The 20,003-nt window shown below is 39.0% G+C and overlaps 2 protein-coding genes across 2 annotated transcripts in view; both read left to right on the top strand.

The window, feature by feature from the left end:
- LOC127529139 (cystine/glutamate transporter-like) overlaps positions 1-14,951 on the top strand; it is a 46,771-nt gene extending 31,820 nt beyond the window's left edge. Inside the window, exons 9-13 of the mRNA XM_051931772.1 lie at positions 4,138-4,241; positions 6,334-6,430; positions 6,766-6,919; positions 12,873-13,046; positions 14,887-14,951. Coding sequence (XP_051787732.1) covers positions 4,138-4,241; positions 6,334-6,430; positions 6,766-6,919; positions 12,873-13,046; positions 14,887-14,951 — 594 coding nt within the window. The remainder of the gene's footprint in view (positions 1-4,137; positions 4,242-6,333; positions 6,431-6,765; positions 6,920-12,872; positions 13,047-14,886) is intronic.
- The window catches only part of LOC114644348 (cystine/glutamate transporter-like), a 621,881-nt gene that overhangs the window by 127,311 nt on the left and 474,567 nt on the right, over positions 1-20,003 (top strand).

Genomic DNA, 20,003 nt, shown 5'->3' with positions numbered 1-20,003 from the left:
TACTAACCAAATGAGCAGGATCGGTGTATGCAAGCCACCTTTATAGCATGCTGAGAGAGTGCCAATCTCGTTCAGACCTGCCCAAGATGTCATCTTCCACAGAACAGCTTCCAACCTGGCCTGATTCAAAGTCAAAAAAAAGTCAAAGTGAACTTTATTGTCATCTCAACCATATACAAGTATACAGATAGACGAAATTGTGAAGCTCAGGGTCCACAGTGTAACAACATGACGTGCAAATAATAATTTAAAAATAGAATTAAAATCTAAATTAAAATTAAAATTTAAAATTAAAATTAAAACACAAACAAGACAAGACATTGCGCAAAGACAAGACAAAGACAAAGAAGTAACAGCAATATTGATGTGTAAGATATGTAATATAATAAATAAATAATAAATAATAGATATAGATAATACAGAAATTATCAGTGTATGATAATAGTTGTTTAAGACGTGTAAACAATGACAGGTCAGAATGTTTCACAGCAGAAGGATAACAAGAGTGTCAAAATACTTAAAGGTCAGTAGGAGATTTTCAGTTCTTTTCTACCTGCACACTCGTCTTTGCAGGACAGTGGCTAACATGTATAAAAGTTCTGTTTTTAGAGGTGGTTGAGGCCGTGTGGAAGATCCCATGGGGCAGCCTGGTGTTAAGGAGTCTAACAGCTTGGGGGTAAAAACTCTCCTGCAGCCTGGCAGATCTGGCTTTGATGCTGCAGTATCTTCTCTTGGATGGCAGACGTGTGAAAAGTCCATGTGAGGGGTGTAAGGGGTCCTGCACAATGCTGCAGGCCTTGCGGATACAGCGTTTGTAAACTATGTCCTGTAGTGAAGGGAGAGGCACCCCAATAATGTTCTCTGCTGTCTTCACTATCCTTTGCAGGCGCTTGCAGTCGGATATGTTGCAGTTGCCATACCAGACAGTGATACAGCTGGTCAGAACACTCTCAATGGTGCCTCTGTAGAACATGGTGAGGATGGAAGGAGGAAGACTTGCTCGCTTCAGCCGCCTCATGAAGTGTAGTCTCTGCTGGGCTTTCTTGATTAGTGATGAGGTGTTATGTGTCCACGTAAGTTCCTCAGTTATGTGCACACTGAGGAACTTGGTACTCCTAACAGTCTCCACATCAAAACCGTTGATGCTGAGTGGGATGTGGGCAGGATGTGATTTTCTGAAGTCCACGATTATCTCTTTTGTCTTGTCAACATTGAGAGATAGATTGTTGTCTTCACACCATGCGGACAGCCGTTCCACTTCATCTCTGTATGTTCTTTCATCATCCCTGCTTATCAGTCCCAGCACCATCGTATCATCCGCAAACTTGATGATGTGGTTGGTGTTGTGCATGGCTGTGCAGTCGTGAGTCAGCGGGGTGAACAGCAGTGGACTAAGCACGCAGCCCTGCGGTGCTCCAGTGCTCAGTGTGATAATGCTGGAAGTGTTGCAGCCTATCCGAACTGACTGGGGCCTCTCTGTGAAGAAGTCCAGGATCCAATTGCAGAGGGAGGTGTTCAGACCCAACCTGCTCAATTTTACAACCAGCTTTTTAGGGATGATTGTGTTGAAGGCAGAGCTAAAGTCTATGAATAGCATCCTGACATATGTGTCTTTTTTATCCAGATGTGTCAGGGAGAGGTGAAGGGCAGAACATATGGCATCCTCAGTTGACCTGTTTGAGCGGTATGCAAACTGAAGAGGGTCAAGGGAGGCAGGGAGATTAGTCTTTATGTGTGACATGACTAACCTTTCGAAGCACTTCATTATGATTGGCGTGAGTGCAACTGATCGGTAGTCATTTAGGCATGTCACTGATCACTTCTTCGGCACTGGTATGATCATGGTCGACTTGAAGCATGCTGGGACTGACCACTGGCTCAGAGATGTGTTGAAGATGAATGTGAGGACACCAGCCAGTTGACTGGCACATTCTTTGAGCACACAACCAGGTATGTTGTCAGGTCCTGCAGCCTTGCGTGGATTGACTCTGGATAGAGTCCTCTTCACGTCATTTATGGAGAGACATAGTGCCTCGTCAGTGGAGGGAGGTGTTGCTTTTCTCGCAGGCTCTTTGTTCTGCGCCTCAAACCGTGCGAAGAAGTCGTTCAGCTCATCCGGAAGGGAGGCATCATCATCGCTGCTGTGTAGGTTGGACTTGTAGTTTGTAATTGTCTGAACGCCCTGCCACATACGATGTGTGTCTCTGGTGCTGCTGAATTGTTTGTTGATCCTCTGCGCGTATGCCCACTTAGCTCTCCTTATAGCGCGAGACAGGCTGGCTCTGGTCATCCTGAGGACGGCCTTGTCTCCAGATCTGAAGGCTGCATTTCTGATCTTGAGTAGCTTGTGCACTTCTCTTGTCATTCAGGGCTTTTAGTTGGCTCTTGTGGTAACATCCTTGGTAACAGTAACATCCTCTATGCATTTGGAGATATAGCCAGTCACAGAGTCTGTGTACTCCTCCAGATTGATGGAGTCACCATTCATAGCAGCCTCTCTGAAAATGTCCCAGTCTGTCATTTCGAAGCAGTCTTGGAGAGCTGAAACCACACCATCCTGCCACACTCTGATGCTCTTGTGGGCTGGTTTAGTGCGCTTCAGCAGTCACTTGTATGCAGGGACCATAAAAATGCTGATATGATCTGAACAACCGAGGTGGGGGTGGGGTAGGGCTTTTTAGGCGTCAGGAGCGCTCGTGTAAACATTGTCCAAACAGCTTCCCCCTCTAGAAGCAAAGTTCACATTCTTGTAGAATTTTGGGAGAAATGACTTCAAGTTGGCATGATTGAAGTCTCCAGCAATGATGAAAAATGCCTCGGGGTGCATTGTTTGCAGTTTGCTGATGATCTCGTAGAGTTCCGCTAGCGCCTGGTTAGCATTTGCGCTAGGCGGGAGATAGACAGCAACCACCAGCACGCAACTGTATTCCCTCGGCAGGTAGAAAGGCCGACACCTTACGGATAAAACCTCTATCAGTGGGGAGCAGTGTCGTGCAACAGAGGCAGCGTTTGTACACCACTCTCTGTTCACATAAACACACAGTCCCTCCCCGCGGGTCTTACTGGACAAAGAGGTGTCTCTGTCTGCTCGGAAGATGGTCAGTCCGTCTAGCTGGATGGCCGAGTCTGCAATGTTTTCCTGTAGCCATGTCTCAGTGAAAATAAAGATGCAACAGTCTCTCATTTCCCACTGCTTGGCCCGCTGCAACTTTATATAATCCAGCTTGTTGTCCAGCGAACGGACGTTTGCAAGCAGAATAGACAGTATCGCAGGTCTGGTTGGGTTAGTTTTTAGCCTTGTGCTAACACCTCCGCGTTTGCCTCGTTTCTGCTTCCAATCGCTGTGCTTGCGTTTTCGCCAGCTCAGCTTCTCAGGCTGCCGAAGTAAGGAAAGGCTGCGGAGCGTCTCTGTCACCTCACTGGATATTTCGGCGCAGTTTCTTCGGAAATCAAGCAGGATTTGCCACTCGTAAATGTATGTCTGCGTACTACTATCACTTAAATCTACTTTTATACTTATACTAGTTGACAAAGACAAACAAAGATTAACACTAAACACCGTGGACTCGGGAGCTCTGTAAGCCGCAGCCTGCACGGGCGCCGCCATCTTCCCCATCTTCCATCTTCCCCATCATTCCATGCCTGGACATGCCCAGGCTGCACAAACTGTTGTTGATAAGTCACTTATGGGAGCGAAAATGTTTGGATACAAATATAAGAAAAAATCATGACAAAACTGAAACGGTATGTGATGGGTAAATTTCAAGAAGCAAAAACTTTGTTGTGCAGTGTTATCTGCACATTCCCTGTCCAGTTCAAGGGCAGGGAATGTGCAGGTAACAGTGGGGTCTCTGTTTATCCTGACAACACTGGATTCAAGACAGAAATCAACTTTTGTTGTGCTAGGTTTTCAAAGGCCACAAACTTGTTGATTTTTTTGACAATTAACCTAAAACTTATCCTACTGAGATGTTAGAAGAAAAGAGTACCAACAGAAGAACCCAGTCTGACACTTGCAGAGCATGCAAACTTCATGCAACTTGAGGCCAGGCCAGGTTCAAACTATACAGAACTGTAGAACATAGTATATGGCAAATTTTGATTGCTTCGGCTTGTTCCTCATGTAATCTTTTTCAGACCTTTGCTGACAGAGCACTCCAAGGCTTCTCCTCTGTCATTCCCATCCTTGTTGCTGCTTCCTGTTTGGGATCTTTGATGGGAGGCTGGTTCACTACTCCTAGGTAAAATGTTTGTTTTCAAACCATCACTTTTTACTTGAAGTGGCAGAGGTGTAATGTAAGGACGTGAGCTTGATGTTTACATCTATTTACAGCTTCAAAGGGGTAAGATGATTCCACAACTTTTAACTGAAGGCATATTATTTCCATGATTTTAAATAGGATTTACTGGGTTATGAAACTGATGAAGATGTGTGTAGAATTCCACAGATTTGCTCTTAGTGGTGTGCAGGTTTAGTAGAACTTAATGTGTACAGCTGTAAAAGAATAGTTTTAGTCTCATAAACAGAAAAGTGCAGTAGCATGAAATTGTCTGCATTTAGGTAATGTGACTTTGTAAAGCACCAAAAAGCCTTGATTCTCTTGTTTTTAAATACCTGTTTAGAAAACACAACTAATGCTTTATTGAGACAAGTGGAGCCCCTCTTTTACTAGTGTCTCCGTCATACTTCTGCATAATAGTAGTTACCTAATTGTCATATGTTTAGCCAGATAGTCTGTCACCATTAAACTCTTTTGGTCAAAATATAGTTAGTGTCTTGCATCTTCCTAACTTTAGCCAATTGTGTTTATCTAGTTCCATGATCAGAATTTGTTTAAGTAAGGTTTACTGTAAATATAGTGCAAAGGCTCAAATTCCTATATATATTTCACACTAAATGTAATATCAAATAAAATAGAAAATGTCATTCAATGAATGCAGTACATAGAAATATACTGTACATAGAATTATAAGCTTTTAATCTTTGAGATCCTATAATTTTTGCCCTCTTTCAATGTACTAATAGATATGAAAGACTTAGAGTAAACAAGTGTCATGTCAGATAAATTAATATGAGTTTAATCAAGGCTAAAGCCAGTTGACAACAAGAAAGGAAAAAAGGAATGTTAAAATCACATTAAATACACATCATAGAGGGTCATTAATGATTTTGAAAAGGCATAGCGAAATTATATGTAATGTTGGCCTCCCAGTCCCGCCTCATTGTCCTCTAACTTACTGTAGTACAGTATTGTACATGAAATTGTAAAGTCATTTGATGGTCTCATGTTGGCTCTGTCACCATTTTTTCCATTGTCTCCCTTCCACTATTGAACAACCTTGGTCAATGTATAAATGACACCACTTTCTAAGACAGGACCATGAAAAATTAAACAAAAGGAAAAGCCTAATACCTGCCAATCACAATAATTACCACTATTTTTGGGAAACCTGTGTCCCATGTGATCTAGTGGTTATGAGTTTTTCAGCTAAATGGATCAAATCTGAATTCAGATATACAAAATAGGTATATTGACTTAAAAGTCTTTGCTGTTTCTGTTGCCCTCCCTTTTACTCATGGATACTAAATGCTGTGTTTGAATGACGTACCCAGTCAATGTATGTGTTGAGTCTGTATGTTCTGCACCATATCTGTGTTGGTTTCCTTCCTATACTATGGTTTTCTTCCCACATGCCAACAACATTAATATTAAGTTAATTGAAGATTCAAAATTCACTTTCTATTGGTGTGTGCATGGATGAGCCTTCCAATGAAAACGTGCCCTGTCCAATATTGGATTCCCAACTTGCAAATGAGGACTGTTTAGCAAGTTTTAGAATGTATCTGGAGATATGACGGCATCTTAGCCATTAGGCAACCAAATGAACCTCATTGACTCAGTGGCTTGTCAAATTTCTTATGCCCCAAATCATATGAGCAGCAGCTTGAATACGAGTACACAATGCTAAAATAAGGAGTGCTGACACCAAACTCTCAGTCCTTGTTGTGTTAAGTGTGACTGCAGAGTTTGGAAGCTCTTTAAACAGTAGACACCGAGTTCACTACTTTGGCCAAATTAAACATTGTCTAAAAAGATCTCTGTGTAAACATTGTATTCATAAAGATAATGGGACACCAGCACCCCTATTGTTTTTTAATATGTAGGAAAAATATTTAGTATATATTAAGACTTGCGGCTGTATTAATTCTATCTCTACTGTTTATAATTCTGATTTTTATGTCTACCCCACACTTACAGTTTTGTTGATGTCTTTTTTGTTTTTGGCTTAATCATATTCTTATTTCTACCCTTCACTCATTTGATTATGCAGGATGCTGTTTTCTGGCTCCAGAGAAGGACACTTACCTATTCTCATCGCTATGATTCACGTTCGAAGGCACACGCCTCTGCCAGCAGTACTTGTATTGGTAACAGCTGACTGTTTTATGATATTGGTGGCCATTTCCACTGCTCACTAATTACAGCAAATGTAATATACAGTATGATCAGCCTGCTTCCTAAAGAACAGACACTTCTATTTAACTATTGCAGTATCTCAGTTAAAGTAGCTTTGCTCAATTTAGATCATATATTCTTTTGTAGCTACAGAGATAATTTAAGTTCTAAGTCAAGAACTAATTTTATCTTAAAGACCTTATCAAAAATCATTGTTAGATTCATTTTTTTCTCCAACCATGCTCTGTTTTATATAATAAAAGATGTGCTGTATGTACAATTAATGGTCTTCCTCACTTTCTCACAGTACCCTATCATGGTCTTCATGATCTTGGCTGGTGAACTCTTTGGACTGATAAATTTTTACAGTTTTCCTCGTTGGCTGTTTATTGGCCTGACTACTATGGGCCTTATGATCCATCGATATCAGAATCCAGATCTTCCACGGCCTTTTAAGGTACTTATTTTATTATTCACTCTATATGGTTTTGTTTCTTCTGCTTATAAAGTACAGGGAGATTCTAATGGGCGAGTCCCAGAGTTATGATATGTTATTCATGTAATAATGAAGAGATAGAAACAAAATAAATACAGTGCATACCTTGACAGATGTTGTCAAAGAGTGGATGCTAGGTAGCACTATTGCCCCTTTAAACCCAACAGACAGGCGCTCTGGACACAGGTTAAAAGCAACAAGAAGATCTTTTATTCTCCTTTCTTCAATAAATAGTGCCTTCAAGCACCTCGCCACAATAAACAAGCAATTCAATAATAATCACAACAAACACATCTCTCCTCTACACCTCCAAGCAAGCTCTGTCCTACTTCTCCCGACTCCGGCTCGCTTACAGGGTCTTCAGCTTTTCTTTAAATAGTGTCCGACCCGGAAGTGCTTCTGCTCTTCCTCTCACGTGACCTGCCAGCACTTCTGGATCAGATGGAGAATTCACGTTCTTTAGTCAGCCTGGAAGTACTTTGGGGCTTCCGTCCTTATAGCTACCTAGTATTTCCATGCTCTAAGGAAATCATGAGTCCCCAGGTCCTTTGACAGCTCTCACTGGCGGCACTGAGCAGGGCTGAGAATCCGAACTCCAAGTCCCAGGATTCCCTATACTCCAGGGAATCTGCCACCTAGTGTTTTGGGGCAGGCAGTGCCGGCATGTAGCTGCCTTCTCCCATTCTTCCATTCCTGGGGTGTCTCCCACAATGTGCAAACAATCCAATCACATTCGGTGTTGGAAATGTTTGCCTTCTTCTTGCAAACACAGATCGATACTGTGACTCCATATTGGCAAAGGTATCTGCAAGCATTGTAGGAGTGATGGCAGCAATTTCCTGCTCAATGTTTTTCTGTAATTGTTCCAGTGTACAAGGCTTGTTCTTGTACACTTTTTCATTCAGCTCCATGCCTCACTCATTCATACATTTATCCAGGAATACTGTGACCTTTATTTTGTTTGGATTGCTTCATTATTAAGACAGTAATACTGTACATCATAACTTGAGGCCCCGCCCTTTAGAATCACCCTGTACTTTACAAGCAGAGTAGGAATAAATTTAAGATTGAATACTGTTTTTCCCCATAAATAATGTTTTGGTTATGCACATTTTTTTCATTCATCTATCCATCTTCCAAACCAGCGTATCCAGATAAGGGTTGCGAGGAATCTGGTGCCTATCCCAGTAAGCATTTGGCACTAGGGAGGAAGTAGTTAAAGAAGTTTTTGCCATTTGCACTACAGTTAGTTTTAACCTGTTAATATGCAGACATAATCCAACAATCTGACAAATACTCTGACTGAAGTGTAATGATGGTAAAATTATTATTTAACTATGTGAGAAGTGCTTAATTATTGATTTTTATAACATGAAGATAATTTTATCCCAAAGTAAAATACTTCAAACGAGTAAAGCAATTAGAACACATTTTTATTATTGTGCCTTTTCTATTATTTTATAATAAAAGTAATATTGCAAATCTATAAGGTGAATTTACTTTTAGAAACTTGTGTTCATTACGTGTAAAAACTGTGCTACCTGAAAAAGGTTTATTTTAAGAGGGAAAAAAAATCTAACTTATTTTTTGATGGGTATAGATGAAAACTAAAATTGTGTATAGGTGCACTGTGTATAAAATGATATCTTAGCAAGTATACATTTCTTATTTTGAGGGAATTTCTCTCATATTTTCCCACATGATATTAAATATCATACTGAGCATTTTTAAGACTGTTTTGCTTAATTCAAGATAACTTGTCTTGAGTTATCTCACCTAGATTTTAAGTATAATTTCAATAAAATTCTGACTTAAAAAAAGCACCACTATAAAAGATTAGTCTGTTTATCAGCTGTAAATATGAGCATACAGGGGTACATTTACTTATTTCAAGAACCAAATCCTTGTGAGCTGCATAATACAGGTGGAATCCCTTTGTAACAAAATTTATGGGACCATAAAAATATTTAATTATAACGGAAAGTTTGTTATAATGAATATGGGGAAAATACATATACTACTGTGACCGAAGTTGCCAGTGATTCGCCATCTCTAACGGCAGCTGCACAATGACAGCTTCGTAGCTACTCTGCTACGTCTGGTAAACAGTACACCAAGGGCAGAGTAACTGGTTATGCTCTGCAGGTTGCTCAATGTTTAGAGTATTTAACACTGGGCTTTGACCTGCTTTTCCTCTCAGTCTCCTGGGGCCTAATGCATAATGCCATGCGTAGAATTCACACTAAAACATGGTGTATGTACAAAAGTGGAATTGTGCGTACGCACAAAAAAATCCAGATGCATAAATCTGTGCGTATGCCAACTTCCACATTCTTCCGCTTCATAAATCCTGGTAAGCGAGAAAGTAACGCACGTGCACGCACCTGCTGCCCCACCCTGTCTTCTCCCAGAATTTCACCTCTTTAAATATGCAAATCAATATAAATATCCCTTAAGTTCAGCATTCTGTGAAAAGACAATGTCAAAAGCACAGGGGAAAATAGAAGAATTTCAGCAAATACCAAGTGGAGGGAAGGAAAAATGTACTATTTGTTGGTTTAAACAACAACAAAATGAAGTTGATTGAGTGACACAGAGTGTTGGAGAAACTCAAAAGCTCAAGTTCACAGTGACACACAGTACCCGAAATAAAAAAGAACTTGTCAGATATCAAAGTCGCAGTGAAAAGGCGAGCCATAGCCCACCGTCTGAGTGTCATATGGAAGCTTATTAGGGTACGGAGAAAAGAAAAAAAATAAATAGGGACACAGTGGGTAAAAAAGTGATATGTCAACTTTAATCTCGAAATTTACACTTTAATCACGTAATTTATTTTGTCATTAAAGTAGAACATTATAAACTTCATCTTAAAATTGTTTAATTTACTAGTTTCTCAAATCCCATCATAACTAAAGTAGCACGTTAAATGCTTTGTTTTGTATGTGTTCTTCTATGTGCTCAATGTGTGTGAATTACTACGTGCTTCTTAAATGGGCTTTCTCTTCCTCCGACAGGACACAGAATACATTACATTCATGATATCACAGCTCGCCGAACAATTTAAATACTAAGACGTATACTTTGATATTATTTTCATGATGATAGGAACTAAAGCATGTATTAAACATGGTGGCGCAGTGATAGTGAAGAAATGGAGCCCTGTCCAGCGATTGTTCCAGGTCCCGCAAGATGCTTGCTGCACTGTGCGCGACCTTCAATGAAGTAATTTATTGAAGCAGTACTGTCTCTTTCAAACGTACTATGTAAACCCCCAATTCCTGTCCTTACTTTTCTTTCTCCAAGTAACTAATTGCCACACAATCAGCTCTGTAATAGATGTAAAACCATCTGTAAGATGAGAACGCCGATTCTTCAAAACTTTTTAGGATCATTGAAATATCTTTGTGGTACATGTTTAATTATTCCATCCATCTATTCATCCAGGGTTGCGCCAATCCCAGCAAGCATGCAGCGCGAGGCAGGAACAATCCCTGAATGGGGCGTCAGCTCGTCACTAGTGTTGTGTTTAATTATTAACAATGCAGATTATTTAAATGATGTTAAAATTGTATTTGTATAATGTAATAAACATATTTTGCTGCATTTCATCTTAAAAATGATATTAAGAGTTCCAAATTTGGAAATCTAAATCAACTTAGAAGCCAGTCATCATCGTATGTAAATATGCGCTTTATAAAGTGGCTCAGGTTGTGCAATATTATAACTGTATCACAAGTTTACAGTGAGGTAATTGTACTTATAAGTACAAGTAGTTCTACCAGGAACACTTGATGGACTGATTAAGTGCCTTTATAATTCTTGGGATGAAACTGTTTCTGAACCACGAGGTCCCTTCAGGAAAGGTTCTGAAGTGTTTGCCGTACAGTATGGCGGCGGTCCAAATAGACTGTGTGCATGGCTGAGGCAGTGTGTGCTTGATGCTGTATACCGGTAATTCTTTTTCCGATCAGCTGCTGTAGAGCTGTGATTCCACACTCAGATACAGTGGGATAAATACTCTGAGTGGTGCAGTGAGAGTAACAACGCTAAAGCAGCTATGGTATTTGGAATAGTTTGGCCATTCCATGGACCATTATATTATTACAAGTTAATTACAATCAGATGCCTTAAACTAATAAACGATACGCGGTTAAGTTCAGTGTATTTGATAAAGCCATGTCAGGGATGTGGATCTAAAAAACAAAGGGAAACCACACTGGAACAATAGCACTGCTTTGATGCTGGGTGCCCCCAGTTTGCAAAACCGAGCAGAGAAATTGCGTACATCAAGGATTAAGTGAAAATATACATTGCCTTAGGCCAATGTTAGTTTTTATACATCGAGATATGAGCGTGGAAACGAGCGTACGCAACATTTTTGTGCGTATGCACCGTTTATACAGGCCCCTGGTCTGCCACAGCAGTGAGCCCGAGTCGCTGGTGTTCCTATAATCTGAAGATAGTAGGTAAAGCAGGACATTTACAATGTTGCAGCTCCTATCTTGTGTCCTTGAGTGCTGAAGTAACAGCTTCTATTTTCAATGAAGTGTTGAGACTGTAGCTGCCTTCTCTGTATCACAGGGATTTGGAGATTCTATTCAATGGCTGCTAAGGCATACTTTACATAGCAGTACATTAAATATATAAATATCTATATATGAACTTTTTGAATTTGTAGCCTGTCCGCTCAAGCCTTCAATCAATTCTAAATTATTTCAAGTGTATGAATCTGCAACTACACATAAACATTACTGAAAGAGCGATAGTACAAAGATGACTGGACTTCACCACTCCGCATGCCCACAGCAGGTCTGGAATAGAAGCATCTGAACTGCAGCCTGTCAGTGACAGGACAAAATAAATGGCACAGCAGAAGAAACTGAGGAGTATGGGTGATTCAGGATGATAGTTGAGATGAATAATGAGAGACAGGAGGAAAACATTGCTAGCTAGAGCAGTGAGTGATACCATAGGTGCTTGCAATTTTCTTGTTTTGATGACGTCTCTGGGACCTTAAAAAAAGTGTGATGAGACTACATTGCATTAACAAAGTAAGGTGTTCCTGCATCCACAAAAAATCTACCTGGTGTCCTGTGTGGTTCCTTTAAAGGTTGCTACAATGCAATATTAAAAATGCTCTTGGCATTACAATCAAGTAAGATTTCAGGTTCTGAGTTGTAGCAACATAATCTTTTTGACAAACATGGTACAATTTACATAACATAAGGCAGCATTCCCAAACGATCTGAATTCAATTCAGGGTCTTGGAGAGCTGTAGTTTGAAGAGGCATCTCTTGGCAGAAGGCAAGAACCTACTGCAGACAGGGTTCTAGGTCATCCAAGGGCCCACTCGTGCACACTCTTCTAACCATACATTAGATACAGAAGGTTTAAAGAAATAAACAAGAAATGGGGGCATTGTTTTAATCTTTTATTTATGTGTATTTTAATAACTTTTGGTTTTCACATTTATTTTATATCCTTTTATTTTCTAGTCATTGTAAACGACATAGGAGCATATTTCTGTTTCAGTAGTAAACCATTTAATAATCGTAGGAGCCCTGAATATAGTGTCAGTGTAATACAGGGCCAACTCAAAACACACACACACACACACACACACACACACACTGACTTATAATGGACCAATTCATCGTTACTGTTTGATTTACCATATGTGTCTTTTGCACTTGAGAGCAAAACTCGAGTTCCCCATGGAAAAACTAACTAGCATACATTGCAACACTCAGTTTTTTATAGGTAAATTATTAAGGTTTTCTTAAATTGGTTCATTTGTTTTTACAAACTAACTATTAAAGAAGAAGGTTTATTCATTAATATTTCAGTTGAAATATAAAAACTGCGGCATTTTTTTCAGGATACTGCTAATATTTTTCTCTCTCTCTTTGCATTGGTATATCTATTCGTCCCTGCTGTTTTCACAGTTGTGTACTTTTTCATTGTGGGAATGTCCCTCTACTCTGATTCAGTCAACACAGGCATCAGTTTTGCCCTCACACTGACTGGTGTCCCAGTTTATTTCCTTCTGGTTCAAAATCAGAGACTGCCCTTATGCTTCATCAGAGCTTTTTGTAAGTGGCCAACAAGGCTTATTCTTGTACTAGAAATTCTGGTGCCAACTTCAGTATTTCAAAATTTCATTCAAATCCTGGTACATCAATAAAAATCACACAGTACTTACCAAAAATTGTGTGTTAGAAATGTTTGAGTTTGTGACAGCCTAATAGGATGTCATACATAAGGACCATTGTGTAATAGGCAGTATAGTGGTATGGATTTAGTACTGCTGCCACACTACTTTGAGTGCACTGCTTGAATTTGTCACCCAGTAAGAGTGTGTGGCATTGACATGTTCCTCCTATGTTGACATGAGTACTTTTGTTTCATCCTACATTGCAAAGCAATTTATGTTAAGTAGTTTTTATTGGCAGAGTGTGAGTGTGCATGTGTGGTAAATTGGCGTTTGTTGATTTTTTAAATTTGTTTGATGGTGACATCCTTTGACAAATATTTTCCTGGAAATTCTATTTGTGGCAGACTTAGCCTTTTTTTCCCAGCACCCCATGATACTTTGTGAGCCCAGTGTGACATCACAATGCTGCAGGAGTCATGCTCAGAACTTTCATGCATTTAATCACCTCTGCCCATTTTATATAGCTGCCCAGTTTGCTTTATGCATGAGTGATGTTACCACCTGCGCACTACTCCAGACAGAATTGCATGTGTTTAAAAAGAAATACAAACAAAAAAACTTGTAATGTTTTCTTTTCAGGGGTATATTAGCTGACCATAATGCAAATATTATAAGTACCCCTGTCAAATGCATAATGTTGATCCCACCACTAGGACCTATCACTGTAGCCTTTTTTGGAGTGTTCTCTTGCCCTCACCTCTGATTGACCTAGCTGAGAAATAATTAGGTTACCAGCCCCCAGCCACTGAATAGAGCAAACATGCAAGCTGGGAAGCAGGCTTTCATAAATATGAATCTTTATGAATTATTAAAATAGCTAATGGCATAAAATAAGGAAAATAATGTATGCTTATGTGTTCTGTACAACCTGGTAGTGTTAGATGTTTACTTTTCCAAGTGGTTCATTTCTTGCTTTAAGTGACAACAGTAAGACAGAGCCTTCTTGAGTTGACTTTGCTCCTCCTACTTTCTTCTGTGTGATCAGCTCTTTTACTGCCTTTATTAAGCTAATCTGTGCGTGATGTGCTCCTCCTGTCTACTTTTTAAAACTGTTTCTTGTCTCCAGAAAGTCTTTTTAGAGTTCATACATGTCTACCATAAGAGGCAACAGGCTATAGCCAGGCATACTTGTGTAACTAAGAAATGGGGGTTATAACAAGTGCACTTGTGCTTTGTAGTAGATGAATTTCTTAATCTTTTATTGCCAAAAAGCATTGCAAAGTTGTAATTCTAAATTTCTACACGTACAGTGTCACAGAGCTTTTTATAATTTCCCTTTAAACTAATTATCAAAATATTCAGGTAACGCTTCAGCAAATACAAAAGCATTAAAACATAAGGTACATTTTGTAGTGGCCAAGTAATATGCCAAGCTGCTTTAGTACAGAAAAAAATAAAGTGACTTTAAAAGTACATTTTACAAATGTTGTAAGAAAAGCTTTATAGAGCTGTGTAAGAAAAGCTCTGCCACTTCCTTCAACAGTATTTTTAAATAATGTTATAAGAAACACTTAACGGAAAGTGTTGCTCATCTCTAAACAAAAAGTGTGTTGGAAACTGTGCATATTACCTGTTTTTCTAGATGTGTTCATGAATATTTACAGATTAAAGTCCGGTTTAATAGTTTTTACTTTAAGCAGTTCTTAATCAGACTCTTTGGAGGAATGGCCTTTCACTTCTGTTGATAAGTTTGACATGTTGATTTTATTATTTTACAGACACCCTTACTATGAAGCTGCAGATTCTCTTGGAAGTGGTGCCACAGGAGGTGCAGACCTACTAAATCTTGGGCTGATCAAAGCGTTTACTGCAAAACTTAATTTTGCTTTATAGAATACTGTACATGTACAAAACATGCCATTAGATATTTTAACTTGAAACACAATATCTTATGGGTTAAAGACCATCACTGTGAACAGCATTTATCTAAATAGGTCTGTTTCACTATTGATGTGAGGCTTTGCTGTTTAGGAAGTGACATAATGTACCGTTTTTTGCTTCAAGTAAAACACATTAAAAATATTAGGTCAAAATTATTTAAAGTGACATTTGATATGATGGTAAAGTTGATGAAATTCAACAAATAAATTATCACCATATAACAGTTCAAAAACATAGTGAAAAATCAGACACAGGTACAGGAGATATGTTTCTGAACACAAAGACTTCATGTGTGCACTCACCCAGCTCTAAAATAATAAGGCAGACATTTTTACATACTACTCATGTGCGGCAGCACCTTACGCATAAATTATATAAGCTATTACAATACAGTTCAACCAACAAATTACCTAAAAAATAATTGACTTATACCGCACACAATATAATTGCTTTATTGCATATTTTGGCCATGTACTTTTGCTATTATTAATAATAGGACGGTAAATTAATGATAAACCAATCATATATTTCCCAGCAAATAGTTAACGTAATGGAAACACTGCCTATTGGTTCCCTTTTGATTACAGGATAACCTAGCAAATTTTAAGAAATAAGACCTTTTGAAAGGCATACTATATAATTAAATACTATACTAAATCATACATTATTTTTTATTAATACAGGAAACTTTTCACCAGTATTTTCATATCATTTTCTACCCCACTTAATCCTGAGCAGGGTGACGTTTGGTTGAAGCCTATCCCAGCCAGCATAGGGCTCAGAGCAGGAACAAACCCTGGACGAGGTGATGGAACATCAGTGGTCAAACACAAACTAGGGCCAATTTAGCATCACCAGTTCATCTAACCAGCATGTTTTGGACAGTGGAAGGAAACAAGAGCACCCAGAAGAAACCCAGGCAGACATTGGGAGAACATGCAAAATCCACACTAGGATGCAAACCCTGCTCTATTTACTACAAGGCAGCAGCTCTGCCACCACACTGCCCATCAATACTATGTCATTTAATTTACAGATGATGAAATTTCCGTATTTGGAGTCTGGAACCTTATTTTTTAATTTTCTAATGTCATTACAAGCTATATGTAATATGTTAATAATTTAATGTAATTATATGTCATTTTATTTAGAGAAATTTGGAAAATATACTATTCAAGCTGACAAATGTTTGCTAACCTGCTAAAGGCAAACAGACTGTATCATAAGACATTTGCTGCATATGTGACAAATTGATTGTTTTTCCCCCATCTATTTCTTGTGTTATAAGTAATTTGTATAATTTAAACTTGAAATGAAATGGAATGTTAATGCTTGTATGATCACATAACTGATGGAAGGTTTAGTTTTATTGCCTACTAGCTGAAATACCCAGCGGTGCCCGGGAGGAAAAGAAAGTGTTTTTTTTTTGTTTAAGAAAAATATAACTAAAAAAAACACAACTTTAAAAATGAATTAACAAACAATGAAGACTCACTATTGTGCTTGTCTTGTGGTATTGTATGTATGTTATCATCCAGTTGGTGCTCTGAACCGGCCAACTCTATTTCATTTCAAAAGCAACAGGGGTGCGGTGGTGCTCAAACATAAACAATGCTGGTAGTCATCTCCAGTTTGCCCTCTAGTGGCTGTTCAGAGTGTCATCTGGATGATAACATGCATACAAGACCGCAAGATCACCCCCCACCCTACCCAGAAGGGGGTGGGTTAGGGTTGATTTCACCCTACAGTATTTGTAGTCGACCAATGAGAAATGTGTATTTCTTCCTTGACTTCTACTTACTTTGGTGACTAAGATCTTCTCTGAAGGATTCTGGTAGTGTATTGCCTTCTATTAACTCCTACCTGCTTTACCTGCATGCATTGTTGAACAGTCCTCATTAACAAAGGGTACAATTATAATAGAGAAAAACAAATTTGTACTTTACTATTAATAACTGTTATTGTGCCTTCAGTTTTTTCTGACTTTCTCTACTATCCTTGGACACATTTGTTTATCCATAGGAGAGGTGGCGCATATCAGTTTGTTATACTGTGTTATTAGATAGATAGATAAATAGATAGATACTTTATTAATCCCCAAGGGGAAATTCACATACTCCAGCAGCAGCATACTTATAAAAACAATATTAATATAAAGAGTGATAAAAATGCAGTGCAAGTTACCAGCACACCACCGCGTAGAAGAGGGCGCTCGTCACAACCGTCTGATAGAACATCTGCAGCATCTTATTGCAGATGTTGAAAGACAACAGCCTTCTAAGGAAGTATAGTCGGCTCTGTCCTCTCTTGCACAGAGAATCAGTATTGGCAGTCCAGTCCAGTTTATCATCCAGCTGCACTCCCATGTATTTATAAGTCTGTACCCTCTGCACACTGTCACCTCTGATAATTGCGGGGTCCATGAGGGGCCTGGGCTTCCTAAAATCCACCACCAGCTCTTTGGTTTTGCTGATGTTCAGTTGTAGGTGGTTTGAGTTGCACCATTTAACAAAGTCCTTGATTAGGTTCCTATACTCCTCCTTCTGCCCATTCCTGATGCAGCCCACTATAGCAGTGTCGTCAGCGAACTTTTGCACATGGCAGGACTCTGAGTTGTATTGGAAGGTGTATAGAGGCTGAACAGGACCGCAGAAAGTACAGTCCCCTGCGGCGCTCCTGTGCTGCTGACCACAATGTCAGACCTGCAGTTCTTGAGACGCACATACTGAGGTCTGTCTGTAAGATAGTACATGATCCATGCCAACAGGTATGAATCTACTCCCATCTCTGTCAGCTTGTCCCTAAGGTGCACAGATTGGATGGTGTTGAAGGCGCTAGAGAAGTCCAGAAAAATAATTCTTGCTCGGCATGTAAAAATCCATGTCCAAGTAGTGAAAAGTGTCCAGGAAACGAGTCCACATAAAAGAAAGTGGTAGGAGTGATCAGAGAGATAGAGAAAAAGATAAAAAGATAAAGTCCTACACGGAGCTGCTGGAAAGGCTGCCACTCACAGCGGCGCCTAACTACTACTAATGTTAGGACTGATGCTGGGGTTTTCCCTGACCCATACCCTGTGGCACTCTATTCCCTCTATTAAAATATATTGTCCAACTGATATAGGTGTCAAAAAGGGGGGAGCATTTGACATTGTATTTAAAGTAAACTGACTTTAGGTTACTGTGCAGCAAAAGTTATGTGTTACTAGTTTGAATATTGTGAGATCAACCAAATGTCTCCTGCCTTAGTATTTATTTAGATTGACTTTATATTATTCTATAACTATCCATGATACCTAATCTTGCTTAAAAATATTTCCTATTTCTTACTTTACGTGTACGTCCAGGACCTTTCCTCTATATTTGCATGTGTCTGAATGTGTCTTCAGTGGCACTTCCTTTCACAAGCACATTCCTATAAAGCCTGCTTATCAGACTCTGTCATTATTTTCAAGACACCTTTCTTGCATCCTGTCTGCTTTACAATTTCCATCTTTGAAAGCGACTCCCTCAGTGTGCCGTTTCTCCTCCTTGTGTGTATAGCACTTGCACTTCCTCTTTCGATCGCATCACCAAAGCCAAACTGACCAATCACAACAAAAAGCCAAACAGACCAAGGGACAGGACACACTAACACATGTATTATTTGTATTATTTAGTAGATTATTTACTTGTTGTAATGGATGCACTTTTGAATTAAATGGAATCCACAAAATCCAAAGCAGATACAACCATAGTGGCTACGTTTGTACTGAAGAACGTGTACTGAAGATCATAAATAAAACATAAAATTAAAATAAACTTGTACATTGTGCTTCCACCTGCAGAATATAAATTAACTATTAAAAAACAAATTAGATAAGACAGAAGAAGAAACTGGATGAAAATGGCCATCTGCTTTTCTGCTAGCATTAATGTTAATAAGGCGTACCCCCAACAAAGCAGGCCTAATGCTTCAGGAGATTTTAATAGGAGGTACAACAGCCAGTATCTTCTAGTCCTTTATGGGATTCATAAGTATGTAGCTTTCAGCAATTACAGATGAAGTATTGAAATACTGACTAATAATGAACAAAACTTTTAATTCTTTATACCTGCACATAAAAGCTGCTCTTTCTAACCCAGCACATGGGTTTAAACCGGCCTTTAGTAGAGGTCTGCAAGCAAAAGAATTGCCAGACTCCAAGAAAAAACAAGCCATGCTAGGCACTTCTAACTACTAACACCCCACTGAAACTCAAAGGAAGACCAAACTGGGTCTAAGCATCTATCTTCTGAAAGGTTTTGCCTTCAGTGGGGGATCAAGCCAAGGGTCAAGCCATCAACGAACTGACAACTGAAAGTCTATTTGTTGCAACATACTCAAGATCCAGTTAATGGGATCACAGGTCTCTAATGCAAACAAGACAACTAAAAGTTTAAAGTGTTATGTGCTGATAACACCAAAAAGGAAAATGTTTTAAGTGAGTCCTAAATCATAAATGGAATTCTTCTGCAGCGGATCAAGAGTTTTAGATATTAATAATCTTTCGTTGGGGTATTGGACCCCAAAACCAGACTATCATTATTTTTCTGCTGCAAAGTCTTTCAAAGATGATGTGAACTGTAGGTGATGGTGATGAAGAAAGAAATGTTAATTGCCTAAAGCACAACAAGTAATTGAACTCTTTACACAAGCAACATGCACATATTGAAGATTTGTTTATTAATTGAAATAGTGAGTGGTAATTCTGAATTTGATTTATTTTGGATTTCCCTTGTGCATCAATAGGGAAAATATAATATAGCAGCCAAAAGTTTAGAAAGTCGGCTTAGCATTGCATGGTTAGCACCTAGTGCAATAAGCAATGTTTGTGAGTGAATATTTATAGAATTACCTCATATTATAGGCCCACTGATACTTACCTTGGAGAATTAATGCTTGTGTAAAATCTACACTGCACCGTCTATCCACCTCC

The sequence above is a fragment of the Erpetoichthys calabaricus genome, chromosome 1 (assembly GCF_900747795.2).
Source record: "Erpetoichthys calabaricus chromosome 1, fErpCal1.3, whole genome shotgun sequence".
Classification (NCBI taxonomy): domain Eukaryota; kingdom Metazoa; phylum Chordata; class Cladistia; order Polypteriformes; family Polypteridae; genus Erpetoichthys; species Erpetoichthys calabaricus.
The sequence above is the reverse complement of the archived record's forward strand: the minus strand, read 5'-3'. Positions and strand labels throughout refer to the sequence as shown.